At 49.2% G+C, this 21,438-nt stretch overlaps 2 protein-coding genes across 4 annotated transcripts in view; one reads left to right on the plus strand and one right to left on the minus strand.

Moving 5' to 3' along the window:
* Nucleotides 1–21,438, plus strand: part of Snd1 (staphylococcal nuclease and tudor domain containing 1) — a 399,105-nt gene that overhangs the window by 325,014 nt on the left and 52,653 nt on the right.
* Nucleotides 13,098–16,694, minus strand: Lrrc4 (leucine rich repeat containing 4). Its single transcript, NM_001037336.1, has one exon. The coding sequence runs from the start codon at nt 16,590–16,592 to the stop codon at nt 14,634–14,636; it is 1,959 nt and encodes a 652-aa protein (NP_001032413.1). The 5' UTR covers nt 16,593–16,694; the 3' UTR covers nt 13,098–14,633.

Below are 21,438 nucleotides of genomic sequence, written 5' to 3' on the forward strand. Positions count from 1 at the left end.
ACCAATAGCAGCTTGTGCAGCCAAATTAAATGGAGTTCTGGACGAAGGCTGGATCTTCTATCCTACATTTGCACCATGGCCTTGATTAGGACCCTGGCTAAGCACCTCTTGATTCAGAGGCAAGCTGTTGGCTAATCTATTCTGGGGGCTTTGTGAATTACACCTAAACATTAAGCTAATCTGTGTGTTGCTATAGGGTCCTGCAGAGGGGGAAAGACTACAGATGATCTAGGTCACTTATCAGACTAGAGTACAGTTTTACCGGAGTATTTACTGAGAGCACTGCTGCCAAGCTTCCAACTCCCAGGGCAGGCCTTTTAGCAGATGCCTGCCTGAGAAGTGTTGAGGTCATCTACCCACCCTGCGCCTGTGCCAAAGGACTGGGGCATCTCTGGCTCCCTACAGGGTTGAATGACAGTCTTGGCCCTAACAATACACTCATATTGTCTGTGTTCACAATCCACACTGGGGGAATTTTCTCCTGTCCTCCTTAAGTACACCACAAGCCCATTACATACCTTGCACTGCATCTCTCCATAGAACTCTTGAGCAGATGGAAGCTGACCTTTCTCCTGCTTCTGGCTTGCTTTAAGCACATATTCCTGTCATGTATACCCCCACCCCTGCTGTCATCCCCCAGCCTGGCCATCTCGGGTGTGCTGAGTAACCTTAAGGGCAGAATCAAGTCTTTATTGTTCACTTGCACTTTGACCTGCCCCTGGTCACAGAACTGGGTCCACAAAAGCATGCAAACAAATAAATAAGCCATGTGTGCTGGTTAGTTCTTGTCAATCTGACACAAACCTAAACATCTGGAAAGAAGGACTCTCAGTTGAGGAATTGCCATATCAGATCATCTTATGAATACATCTGTGTGACATTTTCTTGATTTCATATTAATGTGGAAAGGCCTGGTCTACTATGAGCAGTGCAATCCATTGCAGGTGGTCCTGGGTTATGTAAGAAAGCTTCCTTCCTTAGTAAGGACCATTTTAGTAAGCAGCATTCTTCCATGCTCTCTACTTCAGCTCCTGCCCTGGCTTCCTTAAGGATGCATTGTGACTTGGAAGTGTAAGCAAATGAACTCTTTCCTCTCCTGGTTTCTTTTGGGTCGTGGTGCTTTAGCATACAATAAGAAAGCAAACTAGGATACCAAAGAAGGGCTAAGGCCAGGACTGCAGTTGCCTTGAGTCAGAAGCCTCACTTAAAAACTGGTCCATCTTTTACTTAGGCCTGTGAACCTAAACCATAGGGGCGGTCTGGAGTTGCCCTGTGTTCACCCGGAAAGGAGCCTATTCGATGACTAGGAAGGTTCCCATGTGTAACAATAGTTACAGCTCTTCTCTTTGCTCTTGAATCAAAGGTGGTCTAAATCAGTTCCTCCCATTTGTTTTTCTGGGGCCCTAGCAATCTTTCCTCCCTTGACTTGGCCTCAGAAGAAGATACAACATTTGTAGATAGGGTCTCCCTTGTTTTCTTGGACAGTCATTGATACCAGGCTAGCTCTCTTAGAAGTGACTACTGCTGAACCTGACTGAAGGAAGGCTCTGAGCCCTAAGTAGCTCATGCTTCTGTAACCAGTGGCAAGGCTGATTTGGCTATCCATCTGACCAGTCTTCTCCTTGCCTTCTTGAATGTAGAGCAGAGCTTTCTAGTCTCCTGGAGAATTTCATAATAATGGAGTCCCTCCTGCCAGCCCTAAGATTAGAATGTGACCTTAAGTTTAAATGCTAGTTTTGTTTTGTTTTGTTTTGTTTTGTTTTAATATATAGCAAAGGTAGATTAAAGGAAAGGGAAGAAAACTCCTGAGGAGCAGTTCCAAGAGAAAAATACCTAAACACTAGTATCTAATGATTCCCCCAGTACAGCTAATGTACACCTAAGAGAGGGAAGCATTGTCTCAAGAGTCTTCAGTAGAAGGAACCAAAATAGTGCCTCATTCTCTAAACAGCCTACTGTTGGCTCCCTCCACACAAGAGAACAGAGCACCCCTGTATTCCCTCCGTAGGTGGTTCTGAGACAGGTCCCTCATATAGTGTAGTTAGCAGCGTGGCAGATAGACATCAGCATACCCAGTGCCCGCTGCTTAACCTTGAACACAAAAGTAGAGAGGAGATGGATGAAGCTATAGACAAGAGCTTGATTTTGTTTTCAAAGATACTGACAAGAAAGAACAATCCAGAGGTGACTCTAATCCCCAGGATGACAGTGTTCAATGCTAGCTCAAAGAATGCTTATCTGCCTCCAGCCCCAAGTTCCTAAGCCTCACAACCCACTCTTCTGTAGCAGAGGAGCCTGGCACAGCAGTGAGAGACAGGGAAGGCCAGGCACTGATGAACACCAGACAGCTTCCTACCCTCTCTCTGTATCTTGTCAGATTCCAGCCCTAAGCCCGGATTGCGCTCTGCCTACTTGGCTGGCTGTTCTTGCACTTGAGCGGCTTGTTTGCCTGGACAGGTCCAAGCTGTCTGAGCCATCAGCAGCTGCACCTCCTCCCTCACGCCTTCTGTCTGAGCCAACCTTGATTCACAGTAGTGCAGATGGCCCCAGCCATACCCAGAGACGTCTGCCACTCCTATCCCCTCTCCTGCCCTGTTTTCCTGAGATGAGGGGGCAGGCCGAACAGACTTGCCTACAGGTCAACCTGGGCCAAGACGGAGACAACACATGGTTAGTTCAGTTCATGTTCTAGCACATTAAGCTTCCAGCATGATTTTAAAGACAAAATGAACTGAACCCAAGGGACAAGGACAGGGCAAGGCTCAAGTTCATACTGTGTAAGAAATGCTTTCCAGCTGGTATGAGCACTAATCTAGACTTGCAGGTCACCTTAGCAGCACCCACTCTGCTTCCTTAGCATTGGTGTGAGCTGCAAGAGAATCCAGAGAAAAGTAAGTATCAGAAACTGGTTTTCTTTTTCTTCTTCCTTTTCCAGTCATTACAGATTTTGGCAATTTTTCAAAGCACTGCTCATTTTCCTAGGATACTCAATGTGTTCAAGGTAGTAGTTGCACACTATTGTAATCAACTAGTTTCTTTGTCCCTTATCCCACTCTAATAGAAACTAAGTCACTAATAGCAAGCATGATGAGGGCTGTGGCTGACGTTTTATAGAGGAAGAAATGTGGCAGCAACCTCAGGACAGCCCTCAGCCTTTTCCAGGGAAGCTCACTGCTGGGCAGCAGGACTGTAAACTATATAGGAAGCCAGCCCTAATCTATCAGACTCTGCCTGAGTGACATCCCACAGTCATCTCTGCAAATAGCCTACTGCAGGGAGGGAGGCCATGGCAGCTGCTCTACACTGGAGAGCTCTTCTAGTCCCAGGCTGTTGAAGTAAGGAAGGACAGAACCCTCAAGCAAAACTCTCCTGTAGAGGAACATCAAGAAAAATATGTTCCGCTCTGTACAACACGTTGTGTGTTTGCTGTAGGGTAAGGACAGCTTCACTCACTGGTAATGGTAAAATATTTTGCCCAATAGCATCCTTACTAAAATAAAGGCCTAAAGAGGCATGTGCCTGCATTCCACTTTCTTCTGTGCTCTCGGTAGAATGAGGTTGTGCTAGTGGCATAGGGTTAACAGGCCTTGGTCTGCTACAGTGCAACAGTTACCTGAAGCCAAGGGCTACAATCTGGCATCTTCTATCTTATGTGGTATAGAGGAAGTACTCTTTGCCATAGCAGAACACCCAGGAACCTTCTTACTCCTATAAAGACACGTAGTAGATCTCACCGGTATGGTCAGTTCTGTGTTCTTTGTGACTGCTTGGACCTCATTATCTAGAATTAGATGTCACTTTCTCTTCTGTTACAATGGTTATTTAACCTCTTAATCTTAGGAAACATAATCCACTGGCTCTTTTAATCCATTAAGTCTAGTTGTGTAGAAATGCTGGACTGAAGGCAACCTACAGATATAGTCAAGGTTGTTGGGGTGGATCCCCAGAATCTGAATGGACAATATTTGTCATCGTTCTGAAAGGAACCATCAGATTCACGGCCAGGCTGTTAGCCAGCAGTACAAGTGGCAGATACACCATCTCCACCCCACCCCTGTTATGTCTCAGAGAATAACCCTGGAATGCTCAGGGCAGTGTCAGGACAGCAAGCCTCCAAGAGAGTCACTGCCTTCTTTTCTTGCCATTTTAGAAGCTTCCAGTTCAGGATAGGGAGGTTCTTCCCTCCCTTGCCACAAAGATTCCATAAGCCTGCCTTGAAAGGGACCCACAAAGGCTCTACAGCCACCTGCACTATACTGTAGCTGTCTATGTATATGCCTGACGACAGGATGCCCTGGATATGAGGAGAAGATGTGAATACAACTAGTCTCCCAGGAAGCTTTCCTAATGGCTGAGTGCAGAACCACCTCTCAGGCCTCACAGAGTTTCAGGCTCAAGACTGCTCTGTTTCCTCTGGGGGAAAGTTGAGAAAAGATCCCCTAACTGACTCTTGGCCTGGCTGCAGTGGGAAAACTACTCTGCTGCCCTGTGTCTGCTTTCACCACTGCACAGATTCCATCACAGGCTGGCTCCCACCAGCAGAGGGAAGCCCTCTCCTAGCTCCAGTAGCAGCATCTGTATACTTATGGAACATACAGACTGGAGCAGTGAGGCCTGAACTTCCAGGAGGGAAATGAAGTGACCTTAAAGTGTCGGCAGACCCACCTAAACCATCAGGTATTGGTGATCTCCATCTGCTAAATGCACAGCCTTCCTTGACTGATCCTCAGGTCCTATACCACAGTGGCACTTGTGCATGGAAAGGAGAGAGGAACTTTATGCTATACTCTGGCACCTGACAAGATTTCTCTATCCAGCAAGCCATTGCCAGTAGGGAACTGCTGAAGTAGCACTCTGTGAGTTGCCCGGGAGACCCCTCCATCTCCTGCCAAGTCAAACAAACCTGCCGGTGCACTCGTGAATTGTGTCTCCCAGCAGCTCTGTGCCTTTCTCCCAGCACAGGGCAGGACACAGCCTTACGGGAAAGTCCTAAGTGCCAACAACAGAGGTGTCTGAGGAGAAATGAATTAATGCAGAAAGGGGCGGGGTGCCACTCAGTCATCTAAGTGAAAAGGAAAAGGTCAGTGGAGCTGTATGGGGCCCAGGTTGGATTGTTGACTCTGCCTTACTGCAGCAAAGAGGGCCAGATAACTGTCCAGCCCTGGACACTGCCAGCCCCTTCCAGCTGCCGACAGCTCAGCACGAAGACATACATGCTTTCAGTACACAGATGGGTTTGCATGTCAGCATGAGCTGGTTTTTAGCCCTTGCCTAGGACGGGCAGTCCATGACACAGTAATTTAATTATATTTGCCTCCCTCCGTGGCCCGCATATTTGAAGAGGTTTGGGGGGAATGGATCCGGCTGAGGAAAATTACCCTGCCGCTCTGGCACTGCCCCAGAGCTGAGCTGCAGTACCATAAAGGGTCTTGCCATCCTGAATACAACCCAGGGCATCTGTCTGCACTGCAGGCTCTCTGGCCAGGCTGCCTACTGACACATCTGGCAAAGCAGCCTCTGGAAGCATCCTTCTCCATCACAGGAAAGCCAGTAGGGGCAAAATAAGGGGACTCCGTACTCCCCTCGTCAAGACCAACTGGCGGTGGTTTTCACAATAACTAAGCCACATTCGCACAGACTGCAGTGTGTTAAAACAGAGATGGTAAGCCCCATACCTTCACTGTCTCTCCAGCCTCAGTGACAGCTGTGATCCTGACTCCAAGAGTTCTTAGAGCACATACATCCATCCATGTGCGTCTACCCTGGAAATGACTGCTGGAGGGACTAAAAATGATTTTCCTTCCTCCCAAAAAACTTTTGCCCATTTCATAACTCATGTGCTCCTCAGTTGTTACGCATTGTGCCTGCACTTGCACCACATCCTAGAGACCTGCTTTTTCTTCCTAACCATAAACCAGTGCTTTCTCGAATGAGATTCATCAGCTTGTCATGAAGTCTGAAGTCTTCATGGGCCACCTCCCCAGGTACACTGTCCCAAGGAATTCTTTTTTGCCTATCACCATCTTCTCATCTCCACTTTTGAGGGGGAGAGGAGGCTTTTGGGGTGGGGGTCCTAGTCAACTATATCAAGCCTTCTAGAGAAGAACATTCTCTTTGCTTCTCTTCCCAGCTCAGTACCAAGAACACATCTTCCTTGCTGGCTAATCTTTCCTGCATAATGATTGCAGTTCCTCCGAGACAAAGGGAATCTTCTGGCACAGTTTGCCTCACACCAGCATAACACAGGCTGTTGCTTAAGAGTGGGGATCATTAGAGTCAGGCCATTATTGAAGGGGACCAGTCTCTAGGGGAACTAGCAGAAATTACCACTCCTTAATAGATGGAAACTCATTTGCTTGAAGCCCCTGCCCTCCTCTTTATTTCTCTGCATTCCCCACCTCCCTGCTCTTCTCAGCTTTGAAGTTGAAAAGAGAAATAACTCCACCCTACCCAAGATGGAAAATGTCTGCCAAATTAACTTGGTCAAGATAGAGCCTTTGCTGAAAGTATCTGTTCTTTTAGAATGTTTCTAGTGGGACTCCATAAGAAACCACCATAAGGAGGCACATTGTGATTAAATATGTGACAGAATTATAGCTAGGGCCACTCTGTTTCCTAAGAGAGGATTATTGACCCCATGGTTCAGAGTACAAGCATTCCTCTGAGGAACTCATTGCTACACAACACTAGGAAAGGACGGGGAGATAGAACCAGGACTACAGACTGTTCTGCTTCTCCAGTGGTCTTCACAACCTTGGCAAAACTCTAATACAACTTAGCCTTTCCAGGCTATAAAAATGGCCCAGCCATTAAAGGCTTCCCCATCCAGAGGCAAGTGTTGTCCGTCTCACTGCCTTCCTGAGTTACAGAGAAGGGAAGAGCACTTATGCAGCAAGGGTCCTTTTTGGTCGTCTGTACTGCCACCAAACCCACATGCCCTGGAACACTTAAAGCTGTAAAGAAAGGAAAGTCGCCTGGTTTCTCAGCTCTTAACTGGATGAAATCTGGAGTCGATCCCTGGGTCTCAGCATTGAGCATAAGTCAGAGATCTGGGGAAAGTCCTTCCTTTGCCCCCTGCCAAGGAACTGTTAGAGACTGCACAGACTTGCAAGTTTCAGGGGCCACCAGTTACTTTGCCCTCCCATACATGGCACCCCTAGAGGCAAGCATTATGGTGACTCTGCTAGACTGACCAGAAATCTGGTCTTCATGATAATAGCAAGTCACATCCCATTGGGTTTATTCATCTTCTTCATAAATAAATTGGGGTAGTTCAACAAAATTCTCTAGTAAATTTAGAGGGTACTCTTAGCTATGTTCACACCCCTGACATTAGAAAGCATAAGCCCATACTCTATCTCAATTTCCATTGTCATCCCAAGGTTAGCCAGCCTTGATAAAACCCCCATAATGTGAAGATGACATCTACCCAGAGTTGATAACTGCTTGAACAAGGAGGAGGGGCTAAAGAAAAGGAAAGCTATATGCTGACATAATGGACTTAAATAAGAAAAACGTGTAATGGGCCAACCCTTCACTTTTGTTATAGTCATATTTCTCTGTAGCTTCAGAACTAAACTGATGTAGATATGTTTTGAAGTAACTGTGCCGTGCCGTGAGTACCTTGTCCTTGTTTTCTTCTTCTTTTTTTTTTTTCTTTTTCTTTTTCTTTTTCTTTTTCTTTTTTCTCCGGAACTGGGGACCGAACCCAGGGCCTTGAGCTTGGTAGGCAAGCGCTCTGCCACTGAGCTAAATCTCCAGCCCCCTTGTTTTCAAAAGGGGGGAAGTAGTCTTCCTTTCCCTCGTCCCTCTAGCAGTCTCCCCTATGTCTTTCTTTTCCTCCTTCCCTTCATACTCCAGACTTCCCTCTCTGTCCTTAAAGAGATGAATTGGAAGAATATGCTGTCATGTCAGAAGGAAACCATTGTCAGTTCACACAAGCAGACACTAATAGGATAAAGTATTATCCGACTTCCTTTAAGTCCAGAAATTAAGTCTTCTTGGGATGGTAATAGATTATCATTTGTAACCTCTGGCTGCCAGGCTGCAGGAATAGGCTGCTAGTGTCTGAGCATTCCTCCAGTCAGGACCAAAGGCTGACACTGCCTATGCAGCAAAGTCATTCAATTTACCTACTGGGGGTTGGGGGTCCTGAGTTGGAGCAGCTGTCTGAATGGTATTAATGAGCCCAGACGAGTGGGTAGATAAGGAAATCTAGACCTTGAAGACTGGGAAGAAGTAGCCTGAGGCCAGAAAACCAAACTTTGCCCAGGGAGCTGTGTGAAAGCAAGCCTGTCTCCTAGGCTTGCTGACTCACTTAGCAGGTGGAGTGACTTACCTAATGACTAAGATACCAGCAGCTCAGAGACAAGCAGGACTGGAGGTGAGACCTTAAAGGAAGTATAGGAAATTAGGAAGCTGCTGCGGAGAGGCAATAGCATGCAACCGGAGGGAAGAGAAAAACAGCATTCTTGCTCGGAAGGATCATTCAGGATTTCTTAAGCCCTGTTGTGGAGATTATGAAAGAAAACCTGATGTATTAATTGAAGGCTGTCTTTATTAGTGGGCATATAAGAAGACAGATGGATACTAAAGAAACAAACATGAAGGACTGTTGTTACTATTTAATAATGTGACCATCGTAACTGCTCTAGTCCTGTAACTGGCTGAGTCTTACTGTGTTCCAGTAGTCCTCATACCTGGTGCTAGAGCGGCCTCTCATCTTAGTGCTTCCCAGATAGAGGTTCCAAGTTCTCGAGATGTTGCTGCCTTCTCAGGTGCTAACTGCTTTGACAAGACAGCTTCTCCAACATGTCCCTACAGGCCTAGGCCTACTCTCTGACTCACTAAAAGTATTCATATGCAGTGACCTCAGTCATCATAATCTCCATAACATCTTCCCTCGTGGGTAAACACTGAACTGTGGCCCCCACTGCTTCCTTGGACTCTACCTTAATAGATAGAAACAAGGGAATGGATGGGCTCACAGCAGACCCAAGAAGGCTATCACAGTCCAGGTCAAGATACCATCTGAAGACTGCCATGCCTTCCCCAACAGTGGACAGACCGCAGGAGAAGGAACAGGACTCTTGTGAAAAGGTGTGGTTTGGCGCAAGTCCCAGCAGCAAAAATGCTGGCATGTACCAGAGGATAAAACCTATGATCACCCTTAAGACTAACTCTCGGGTTGGGGATTTAGCTCAGCGGTAGAGCGCTTGCCTAGCGAGCGCAAGGCCCTGGGTTTGGTCCCCAGCTCAAAAAAAAGAAAAAAAAAAAAAAAAAAAAAAACTAACTCTCGTTAGGAGAACAACATGCATTGGTTTCTGGCCTCCCTCGGAAAGCTGATCTTCTGTTTCTCATCTCCTCTGCCCCAGCTGTCTGTGTCACACTAACAACATCTGCCTGGTCCAACAGCATCCTGCTTACTAAATTAAAAAGAGAAATCTCCTTCTTCTCAACTGCACCTCAGGCCGGCCCTTCCTTGCCTGTGTGTCTTCCATGTAGCGTCATTTTTCTCTTACTCGCTAAAATCATGGTGCTCATTCCCTTTCTTCAAGGGCCCAGTAGCTCTCTCTGTGCCAAGAGCCTTCTCCATCTTGGTGCTTCTTCCTTCCTCTCCAGACCTGGTTAGGCTTTAAAATAAGGAAGCATTTCTCTCACTGACCTGGGTAATTTTGGTTCAGTTGCCCCTGATGGAGAACAACAGACACTTGAAGAGTCTAGGAAGCATGGCATCCTGTTAAAGACCAAGACCTCCTAGGTAGAAATGTCCTGTTCTTCCTCAGTTTCTACCTCACTATTAGCAGAAGCACCTTTACAGAGAAGGGATCCATTCCTAGACTAAGATAGTGCTGTGGGCCAGCTGAAAGTTACTTAGGTACAGAGCACAAAACCAAACACAACCACCTTTCCCTCTGTTTGGCCTTGTAGGTAGCATTGTCTCCAGCTCACATAGAAGCATTCTTTCTCCCTAGCATAGCGAAAGTAAGGAGACACAGGGTTGAAGAGTAGAGGTAATAATGGGCATTGGTCTTTGGTCTGCATACTTACATCATAAATGACTGCCAACTCTAAAGTGCCCACTAGACAGCATCAGCCACACACCAAGTGTGGGACACATATAGAAATTCAATGTTTACAGCAGCCTAGGAATAGGGAAGTACATACAAATTAATAGTCTTCATCACTCTCTCCCCACCACCACCACCCCCATGGATACACAGGGTGGAGGGGGACAATACTGACCGACTTTTTTAATTCCTTAAACATACTCAAGATGTAATTTGCTTGTTTTAATTTAAAGCAAAGATGGAAACAATCCAGTGCCCAAACTATTCTTCCCCTGCAGAGGAGAGGGTACTTTCTAAGTGGATAGAAAGCAAAGAGTCACTTTGAGCCAAAAGCTGCCTTGCAGTTTAGCATGAACAGTGCCTGTATTGGGCCAGCAGAGGAGATAAAATCAGACCCATGTTTAGATATAAGTGTTCTCTCCCTTTCTCTTTAATTTTAAGCCCTTGCAGCCTTGGTGCACTGAAATGGTAGACCATCAGTTGTGAACTCTACCCTCTTGAGTTAGAAAGCTTGGAGTACAGTCCCTAGCCATCAGCCAGTGATGGGAGCCAGAGGCCGTTGACTCTGCATGCTGCTCAGCCCAGGTTGCTGGCCTCAGTACATGTTAAATAGTCATGATAAAACGAATGTCTCTGTGCCTTAGAGACTAACCTGTCTACCTTCATTGATGATGGGGTGCGGCATTACACCAGAGGGTAATAAGCAGTCCTGGAGTAGATTATCGAAATGGTAACCACAGTGTGGCATTTAAAGAACTAAATGGCTCGTCAGGTGAAGGCACTCGTTACGAAGCCTCAGCACACACGAGGGAGGAAGGAACCAACTCCCACAAGTTGTCCTCTGAAAGCCACACACACTGCACCCCCACCTGGTAAACAGATGTAAACATTTTATAAGAGCCAAGCTAAGGCAGGGAGCAGTAGAGGAGAGGAACTACGGTCCTGTTCTCCATCCCAGTCTCTTCATTATTGGGCCAAAGGCAGACACCACTCCCTGTGGAGACAGCATCTAATCGGAGCTTTAAGGCCGTTTCAGCATCTGCTTTGCAGAGCGCTCCAGCCTATGGCTGCGAGGAAGCGAGTCCTCTTTCTCACTGGAAACACCATCTTCCTACTTCCATCTCGCCTCTGTAGCTTTCACCTTCTGTGGGATTCTGCAGTTTCTCTCTGCCGCTCGGCCTAAGAATCCAGAAGCTCAGTGTGCACTGCTGAGGCTCACTCCCTATGCATAGATGGGCTCCTGCTGTCAGACCTTACAGGGTAGCTGAGCTGACTGGGGTGCAAGAGAACACAAAAGGATCAGTAGGAAGTCCCATTTTAGTTGCATATTAGTAAGGCGGAAAGCACATTTGGCTAGGAAGTCAAGCGACTCCAGTTCTAGTCTCACCTCTTCCATTGTCAGTGTGACCTTGGATATGTCTTTCCATTTCTGTGGCACTCAGTTTTCTTGACTAGAAAATATTTTTAAAAATTAGGCTAAGTAATTGTCATGACCTTAAAAATTCTATAATGAAAATTCTATATACTCAGCTGCAGTCTCTCCTCTAATGTGTTGCTATAACTACCCCTGAAGAGCTACCAACCCACGTTCCATTCCCAGGTAACCAGCCGTACAGCTTGGCCAGGCTTGAGAATGAGTCATTAACTCAGCCTTAGAGGCTCACTTCAGTGCTCTTCCGAAAAAATGTCCCAAACTCCTGCTTAAGGGACCCCAGCTGCATGGCCATAGAGAGCCACCTCTTATCTGCCAGGCCAGCGGATAAGCCTCCTGGGGAAAGAGCTGCACTTGAAATGCCAAGGACACTTTTGCCTAGTGCCCCCTTAGTTTCCCACCCTCATCCCTTCAGGTTCCAAGAGCAGACAGCATATGCTCATTCTTAGGACAAAGGCATTCCTCCTTAGTTAGGATTCTTCCCATTTCTCTTCCTCTATCCTCAGACCTTTGTTTAGCCCAAGACCCTTTGTCATTGCAGTTACTGCATAATTTCTGACTTCCCAGACAGCTGTCAAAAAAGAAGGGGATGTTAGGAAATCAGAAATCCGAGTCCCACCTTGTGCTGAGGCAGCAACTTCATCCCCACTTGCCTCAGAATGCATACCCAGGAAGCTGTCCCCAGCAGCCTGAGTTGTGTCCTGTGGCACTAGGAAACACAGTCATTTCTTGGATTTTCATCTGATCCTAGGCCAAGTCCCACCCCTTGCTCTGCTGCAGTTTTCTTTATTAGGAATACATAGTAAAAGAAGGACAGGGAGAACCAACCATTGTTGCCTGCATTTTAAGTGCATACCAGTGTGTATGTGCTGCCATGGGCACAGAAATGATCTGTATACCTAGGAAGATTTGAAATTGGCCATTTCTTAGCCAGCTGCTGCAAAGTGCTGCCTGCCTCTTTCCCTTCTCAGTGCCACATAGATCACACCCACTCAGTCCTCATTCCCTGCATTATTTAAGTGTGTATAAATACGCACTTAAGAAACACGAGGTCCTTGTTCATGGAACCTCCCTGGGAGTCATTGCTCTGTGAACCTCCAGAGCCAGACCCCCACCTCCTCCAAACCACATCTGACTATTGAGCAACATTGCTTATTGAGACTTGCAGCCAAACTACATTGCTGCGTCCCTCTTACTCCAAGCCTCCCAGGGTCCTTGGGTTGAGCGGCCCTCGGTTCTGCTGAGGTGGCCGTTCACTTCTGGCCAGGTCCCAGGAGCTGAAGCTGACCCATTTCCCCTCCTTTTTCCAGGGCATGGAGAATTTGGTTATATCCCCAACAAAGCCAGGGACTAACACACTTAGCCTGTGGAAGATGCACTGGAGTCAAAGTGCATTTATTTAAACTAAAGAAAGGTGGTTGACAGCTTTTAGCATTTTCCACACTTAAAAAGAAAATTAACATTGTCTCCCTCCCCCACGCAGTGCCTCTTCCCTCCCCCACCCCCTTCATTTAAATATAAATGACTCGGTCAATGCTTATAAGACTGTTTGGTTCAGAATCTTATTCAATTTAACCCTTTGGGGACATTGAATTAAAAATTGAACAATATTTATTAAAATACAAAAATACACTTTTCTCACATTACAATCAGTGTTCTTTTGTTGGCATCCCCCACCCGTACCACCCCATTTCAAATCTGAACCCTTTTATTTCCTCTTAAAGCTAAAGTAATAACTGAAAGTTACATCATTAAATGGACCAGAATAACAGATCTTGCCCCTGCTTGTAACTACTGGAGGTAGGCCTAGGGGAGGGAAGCTTCCCACCTTGATGCCCCATTCAACAGAACTCCATGCCCAACTTGTTCCCCTTGTCAGTTTTGTTGTAGCATGCCCCACACACACACAAAACATCCTGGTTGGCAAAGGCTTCTTTAAATGGAGCCTGTGCCCTTTTTAGCTCTCCTTTTCCCCTCTCGACTCATGTTCTGCCCCCACTCTATCACCACAACTAGTTGGCATCAGCTGTAATAATCCCTAATGAATCAGCATTTAGAATGAATAGTCACTAAACCGTAAGCATGAGAAAAGCTTCCACTCCCCCAAGTCCCCATCCCCAGCCTATCCTCCTTTCCCACCTTAAAACAAGCAAGATCTTTTCTGAAAAATCATAAAATGTCATCATTGTCTACAATCATTTGTCAGATACCCGGAACAACAGGTGGACACGGCACAATGCTGATTTATGGCCTCCCTCCTGTGAATCATCCCCTCTGCTGCTCTGCTTCCCTTCTTCCCGTGCCGCACCCCCTTCAGGCCGCCTCCTCCCGGGGAAACCCTGAATAGACACATGCCTTGCAGAGTGGGTTATGCCCAACTGCAGGAATCTGGTGCAATGTGAAAGCATTTGACTGAGAGCTACGCCAGCTCCTCTCCTTCCAGGCTGTCCTGAGCACTGTCAGGGGAGACACATGCCAGTCTTAAGCACAAACCCAGAGGACTTGTGCACATGTACAAAGAAACAGCCCCTGTAAGGATTAGTTGGAATTTTGGTGGTTTTCCTACTTAAAATAATATTTACAGATCTATCTTCCCCATTGTCTCTGAAGGAAAAAAAATATTGCCTCTCAACCTTTTGGCACAGTACAAATTTGTGATGCTTTTTTAAAATTATTTTTTTAATAAGATAGATAGATCTGTAAAGACAGCTCTCAGCTTAAGAAAGATGTCTGTAGAAATGGTATTCCTAGATCCTGTGAAGTGTCTTCTAAAAATTGACAGATGCAGTCTACCCTTCCTCCCCCAGCAGCCCACCCCCTGCCACTTTAGGGGTGTTGGTTGTTTTAGTTTGTTTTGTCTTAGCAGTTTCCACCTTCCACCAGTTGACTTGAGGCTCCTACCCACAGCATTACCAAGATTCCCTTCCCTCCCCCTTTAAATAGAACTTACAAGTTAGAAAATAGTTTTGTTTTGATTTTTTTTGTTTTTAAATTTTAATATAATCTTTTTTAACCAGCCCATAGATTTAATATATAAGCATATACAAGAAAAAGTCTCTCCCCACTCTGTACAAAAGTTGCTCTTTTTTGTGCATTCTATTGCATTTTATAAGTTTTTGAGGGAGGGGGAGTCATATTTGAGTTTCCTGTACCTTGTCCTTGGTATGGGTCTGAATTATATAAGGTTCAGAGATAGTGGTGACTGTGGGGTGCAGAGAGTTCCCCAGGCTGTTTTCTGTCCAGTGGGCCCCATGTGCTGGTTTGTAGGTGTTGTAGTTAATATGGTCATGGATTGTGGGCAGCACTACTGCCCCCTCACCTGATACACCGGACGGAGCTGCTGTTGCTGCTGCAGATGCTGCTGCTGGGATGTCTTCATCCACCTGGATAATCTCTACTGTCCTGGCAGCTGTGACCGTACTCCGCTGCTGGTGCCGCTTGCGAAGTTTATAGAAGACAATCAACATGGCAGCAGCTAGGAGAGTCACTGCCACAAAGCAGCCAATGATGATCTTGGTGGTCTTCATGACTTCATCCAGACTGGTCTGCATCTTGTCAGTGGTATCTGTCGAGGGTACTGGCACCTGCTTGGGCACACGGGTGGTCTGAATGAGCACCGTGGTGGAGGTGGTATATGCCGGCTGGTAACCAGTGGACGTGGTGGGAACAGGCTTGTACTTCCGTGTTATGTCCTCAGGTGATATCTCTGTGGTCTCCACTGTTACAGTGGTGAAGAAGCTGAAGTTGGGGGTATTGAGCTCGGCCGAGCTCACATTGAGGTAGGCCGAGGCATTGGAGTTGCCTGCCACGTTGGTCACCATGCATGTGTATACTCCAGTGTCTATGAGCAGCACACGAGAAAAGTTCAAGGTGCCATCATTGAGAACGGAGATCCGTGGGTGCCGGGAGGCGTGGCTGAGCACTGTCCCATTGGGCAGCAACCACTTCACAGAGGACATAGGGGGAGTCCGACACTTCAGTTCTGCCATCCGATCCTCAGAGATATTGAGGTCCCGGGGTGCATCCATGATGAAGGGGGCAGAGCACTGAAAGGAGGCCTGGTCCACCTCTACCAGGTAGCGGCCTCGCATATGCATGGGAGCGTGACAGCGGCCACAGCAAGTAGAATTGGTGGGTATATACTCCCGAAGCCACCAAGCCAGCCACAGAATATCACAATCACAGTTCCAAGGATTGTGGTGTAGGTGCAACTCCACTAGGTATCTCAGGGGAGTGAAGAGGTCATGGGGCAAAGATGAGAGGTTATTGTGGGCTAAGTTGAGTTCCACAAGGGAAGCCAGTCCATCAAAAGCATTCCGCTCAATCAGGCTGACCTGTGAGTTCATCACCCACAGTTTTTTGAGGGAGCTTAGGCCATGGAAGGACCCAGGCCTGATCTCAGGAAAGTGGTTCCCTGACATCTCAAGCTCCTCTAGCCCCACCAGGGGTGTAAGATTGGGCATGTCCTTAATGTTACACATGCCCAAGTTCAGGTACTTGAGGTTGAACAGCCCCTCAAAAGCCCCCTCAGAGATATACTCCAGCTTCTTGAGTTCCCCCAAGTCCAGACGCATGAGGGAGGGCACCCGGTTGAAGGCATAAGAGGGGATGCTCTCAATAGGGTTGTTTCGAAGCCAGAGCTCCCGCAGTTTGGACAGGTACTCAAAGGCCCCACTGGGGATGACAGTCAGCCAGTTGTCAAACAGTTCCAAGGTGTTGAGGCTGGCGAGGCCATTGAAGGCCCCCACCTCGATCTGCCTGATGGCGTTCCTGCCCAGCTGCAGGACCTCCAGGTGGTGGAGGTGCCTGAAGGTGTCGGCCTGAATCATCTGGATGTTGTTTTCCATGAGGTTGAGATACCGGGTGTTGGAAGGAATACCCTGCGGGACCTCAGAGAGTCCCCGGCGGGTGCACACCACCTTGCTGAACTGGTTACTGCAGGAACAGACGGAGGGGCAGTTCTGGGGCCCAGCTGAAGCGGCAGCAGCGATGGCTGCACACAGAATCCACACTTGCGCCGTGAGGTAGACGACGGGAAGCAGGACGGCATTCCAGGTGTGGTGCACAGTTACCTGCCACAAGAGCTTCATGGTGTGGCACGTTCATAATTCACCATCGCCTGGGATTTTGGCTTGGAAAAGAGAACCAGCCTTACCCCGGCTTAAGTGAGCTAGGAGCTCCTCTTTCCATCTGGAGAAGGAGGTGGGGAGGGGGCGATTAGAGACAAGCAGATCGGCCTAGAAAAACCCTGTGAAACTACAGAGCGGCCCCTCATCTACTAGCCCACCCTCAAGGCCAGCCCATAGAAAGCTAAGACTCTCTCCCACGTTGCAACCATCCCCACCCAATTTGCTGTCACCTACCTCGGAAGGAAAGCAGGAAAGAATCAGCGCTGTGTCCTTAAGCTTTCTCCACGAGAGCCGGGCTCATCGCTCCCATTCTGACTTTAGTTTTAATTAACAAAGGGGGAAGTAGTGGGGGCAGGGAGGGCAGAGGGGAGGGGAGGGGAGGGGTGGGGGAGACAAAATGGCTTCTAGTAAATCCGGAGCCGGCGAAGCCGGGGAGTTGAGGCGCGCCAGGGAGAGCCGAGGCCCGGCGGGCTATGCAGGTGCATGCCCCCCCGAGAGCCCGAGGAGCGGCGCCACCAGCGCTTCCCTGCTTTGTCCTTGGACCCTGGCACCGGCTTGCTCCAGCCGCTGGAGAAGGCGCTTCATCGCCAAAGTGTGTCTCCGGGGGCCCCCAGCCCTCTCCCTGGGCCGCCGCGGGGGATGGGGTTGCGGGGGCGCTCCCGAAGCCGCCCAGGCCGCGCTCGCTGGTTGCTGCGCTGCTCTCCACTCCGTTTTCCCGGCGTCGGCCGCCCGGAGCTGGCGGCAGCTGATTGCAGTCGTGAGCTCGCGGAGCTGCGAGAGTTAAGAGGTGTTCGCTGCGCCTTCGCCCTCCCTAGGCACACACCCCCTTTTCTCTTCGCCTCTTCTCCGAAGGGTTAAAAAGACCAAAACTGGGCTCAGTTCTCCAGTCCCGCCGTCTGCTGGCGCGAGCAGCAGTAATCCGTTCGGCCCCAGAGGGGCAGCGGCGTGGACGTGGCGCTGGGACCCGGTCCGCGAACGGAGGAGCGCGCAGCGCCCGCGGTCGCGCCCGCACCGCAGGCCCCTTCAGAGAGTCCGGGGGCGGGCGCGGGTCCGGCGGCGGCGGCGGCCGCAGCCCCCGGCAGCGCGCAAGCGCCCGCCGCCGCCCGCCACCGCTAGGCTCCCGGCGCGCCGCCGGCCCCGGCTTTGTGCGGAGAGTGCGAGTTCGCCACTGGGGCTACCAGAGCCTTCAGCAGCCGAGCTGCCAGCGGGCTGCTGCGGCAGCCAGAGCGCTGGCGACGGCGGCGTGAGCAGTGGGGGTAGCGGCTGCGGGAAACGCTCCGAAGCCCGTGAACATGGTCCCCACTGGCTAGCGGTGGCAGCAGCGGGGCCCCTGCGCTCGGCGCCCACCGTCTCCTCCTCGCGCCGGGCTCGCGGTGTTGCAGGCGGCAGCCACGCAGACTGCTCTCTCATCCTTTTGTCCTTCAGTCAGAACGTGAATGTACTGCTGACGCATACTGTTCTAGGGAGAAGATTAGCGTGATGCAGTGCTCTTATGTATTAACACCGCTCTCCCTCTGCCGGTTGCCCTCAAGGGGTTAACGCCGCGCCTTCCAGCGCGCGCCGGACCGCGCCGCGCAGCCCCGAGTCGCGAAAGGCTGCCTGCCTTCCTCTCTTCTTCCTTCCCTCCTTCCCTCCTTCCTCCCTTCCTTCCTTCTTCCTCCCCACCCCCCTCCCCCCTCCCCTCCAGCTTCCTCCCCGCCCCCTCTAGACTATCCGAGCGGCCCAAGCGGGCAAGCGGGCAAGCGAGTCGGAGTGAGCGTCAAGTGAGGGGCTGCGCGCTAGTCTCAGGCGTTCGCAGCTATTTTGGTCAGGTCGGAGCGAGCGGCTGGTTGGCCGCTGATAGGCTGGAGCGGTGCGGGGCTGCAGCGGGAGACTGCGCGGTCCCCACCTGGGCCACCCAGCACCCTCCGGCCCTGGACTGCTGGGCTCAGGGGTGCGCCGGCCCTGGATGGGGCTGCAGCAGTTGGCCGGCCTCCTGCGAGCGCCCGCGTCATCCGCACCCCCGCTGAATGCTGACGGGGTGCCTGGCTGCGCGGCCAGAGTTTGGATCTGCAGGATGGTGGGGACCCAGAGGCAGGCAGCCGAGTCGACGCAAGGGCTGCGTTGAGTCAGAAGACCCCGAGCTTGAGCTTCGCCCTTACTCCCTGCCTGTCCTTCCAGTCCTCTCCCTCTCACACTTTCTTGCCCCCCCTCCCCTCTCCCACAGTAACTAGGACTTTAAATGATAGTTTTCTTAATGAGGGTTGTGGGGGCGGGAAACAGTGGAAAGAAAGACCAAATTCAAGGAGCTGGGGGAATGACAACCTGGGGAGGATCAAGGTGAGCTCCCGGAACTCATCATGGTGCAACCTATGGTTCATTCATGGAGTTGCATGCAGCCTTGTCACACTGTTGCCCCCTTTCCCTCCCATGGTGTGCGGGGACCAGTAAAGTGATTTATGCCTTCTGCCCCTTGAGCTGCACCAACCTCTCTCTGGGAGTCCCTCAGCAGCTTGCTGGAAGGGAGTTCTGGCTTTGACAGGCTAATGTAAAAGCATAGGTCAGCATTTGCCAACTCATTTCCTCCATAAAAGAGCCTCTTTTCTCGGCGTGTGAGGGTGAAACAATCTCTAGACTAGCACTGTGATGTAGATCCAGTAGAGTCTGGCTTGGGCTTACTCTCCCCTCCATCCAGCCTCCTCCCCTCCTCACTCCTTACAGAGCGGTTATCTAACAAGTGTATTTGTTTAACCCCATTATCCCCAGGTGGGCTGTTGCTTATGAATTAGGAAGCCCAGGATTTCCCAGCTTCCTAAACTCTACCACAACCATAATCTCATTATTATCTGCTGCTTCAAAACCTAAACCTTCTTGAAGTCCTAGAAAGTTGCAGTGTCCGAAACTTAGTATTCCTGTCCTTCACCAAGTCCTTGAAGTTTACATTTGCTGTCAAGGAAAAACATTAACAGATGATATTTTTGAGCCCTTTCTTTATGATTCATTTTATGAATGGGTAAAATAAATGTGAGTGACTAGAGTCGCACACATATAATAGGTTGTAGCACCAGGATTTGAACTCTGACTGGTCTCACACAGATTAGTGTGGAAATAATTCCTCAGAGTATTCTTACAGAGTAATGCAGTCAGATTTTACCCTCCACTTGCCTGTTCTTGTTAGGCTGTTTGTGTGCCCACCATACTAAGAAAGAACTTACATGTGACTGCTCTGGTGACGTGACTGCCCCCTATTGTCTCCATTTCGCGGTGAAGGCACTTAGCACCAGCAAGCAGTAACTTGCTTACTTTACTGTCCTGCTGCCAGATAGTGACATTCAGCTTTTCCAGTCAGTCTTCAATTCATGAGACCAGTGATTTCATCCCTAACAATATCCACTGTATCTACTGCATGGGCCAGTGGTAGAGGCAAGGTTGGGGAGAGACTGTACATTCAGTGAAGAATATATGATAAATCAGAAAGAACATGCCACAAAGGACTGAGGAAATAAGTCCCGTAAACTTGTGTCACTTGTGATGAGAAATCCAGGGGAGAGATGAAAAACAGGTAAGTCATGCCATCATGCTAAGGTCTAATTCCATTTGACTCTGTAGTGGCTTTTTCCTTGGAGACAGGGAGGGTTTTTGTTTTAAAGCCTAGACTGACCTTGAACTCGTGGTGATCCTCTAGCCTCAGCCTTTCAACTTCTGGAATTCCAGGCATGTACCTCCAAGTCCCTGCAATCCTTTGAACTCCCCATTAAAAAGCCCAGGTGTAAGAAGGATAGCACTGTGGTGTAGACCCAGGAAATGTGAGCCTGGTACCCCAGGGATCTGTGGGGAACGCTTTGTTCTTGACCCTGAGCAGGCAAAGCATTGTGTTACTGGGAATGTTGGGATATTGGGGGTGTGGGGGTATCACTTGGGTCTGGGTGGCACACTGGAGTATGGCGCTTCACTCCTTGGGTGGGAGAGGGGCTCTGCCTGAGCTGGTTTTCTGCCTGTGTAGGCAAACTGGGGCCCCATCTGTTCAACTGCTGCCCCTGCATTGTGAAGGTAGATGGGAGGGTGGGCTGAGTTGGGTTAAACCACTACATAGGAACAAGATTATCTCATAGTAAATGCGGCCGATACTGATGGGAGCAAATGTTACCAAATTCAGTAGAGCTCTGCATGGGACTGCCTTACCATGAGCCAGCCAGGCCACAAAAGTTCCTGGGACCTACAGAGTAGACTAAAGAAGAGGCTCTGGCACCTACAGGTCACAGTCCTCCTGCCCTGAAGCAGTCCTGCAGCCTCTACTCTTGATAAACTGAGTTCCCTCACAATAAGTGGTTCTGGCTGGTGCCTGGATCTGTAGTGGTACCACTAAGAACTAAGAGAGGGCAACTCACACGTAAATAAGAAGCAACACTGCACTGGGCTGAGAATATGGGCAGTTTCACATATGCAATGGTAAAAGAATGCTAAAGGTGTGTTCAAGACGCTGGGCGAGGCCTGGGTCAGCAGCTCAGTTTTGAAGAATGGGCCTTGAGCTTATGTTGGGATACTTGAGTTACGGTTGGTTTTTCTAATTAGATATGATGCATAGTGAAGTATGCCTTGATTTATAAAATCAAGGAAATGGACTAGAAAGTCCCTTTCAGTTCTCATAGTCCATGATTTTTCCCTCCTTTTCAAACAGGCAGCTTTGAGAAGAAGGCTGTTCCTTTGGGATTGTAGCCTAGCCTTGGAGATAGGCCATGGAGCTGAAGAGAGAGTGCTCCCCTCAGTTTAGTGTAAACATCCCCAGGACTGGAGTAGAGTTGGTCACTAAAAGAGCACATAGACCACA

This window comes from Rattus norvegicus, chromosome 4 (assembly GCF_021556685.1).
Source record: "Rattus norvegicus strain SHRSP/BbbUtx chromosome 4, alternate assembly SHRSP_T2T, whole genome shotgun sequence".
NCBI classification, from domain to species: Eukaryota; Metazoa; Chordata; class Mammalia; order Rodentia; family Muridae; genus Rattus; species Rattus norvegicus.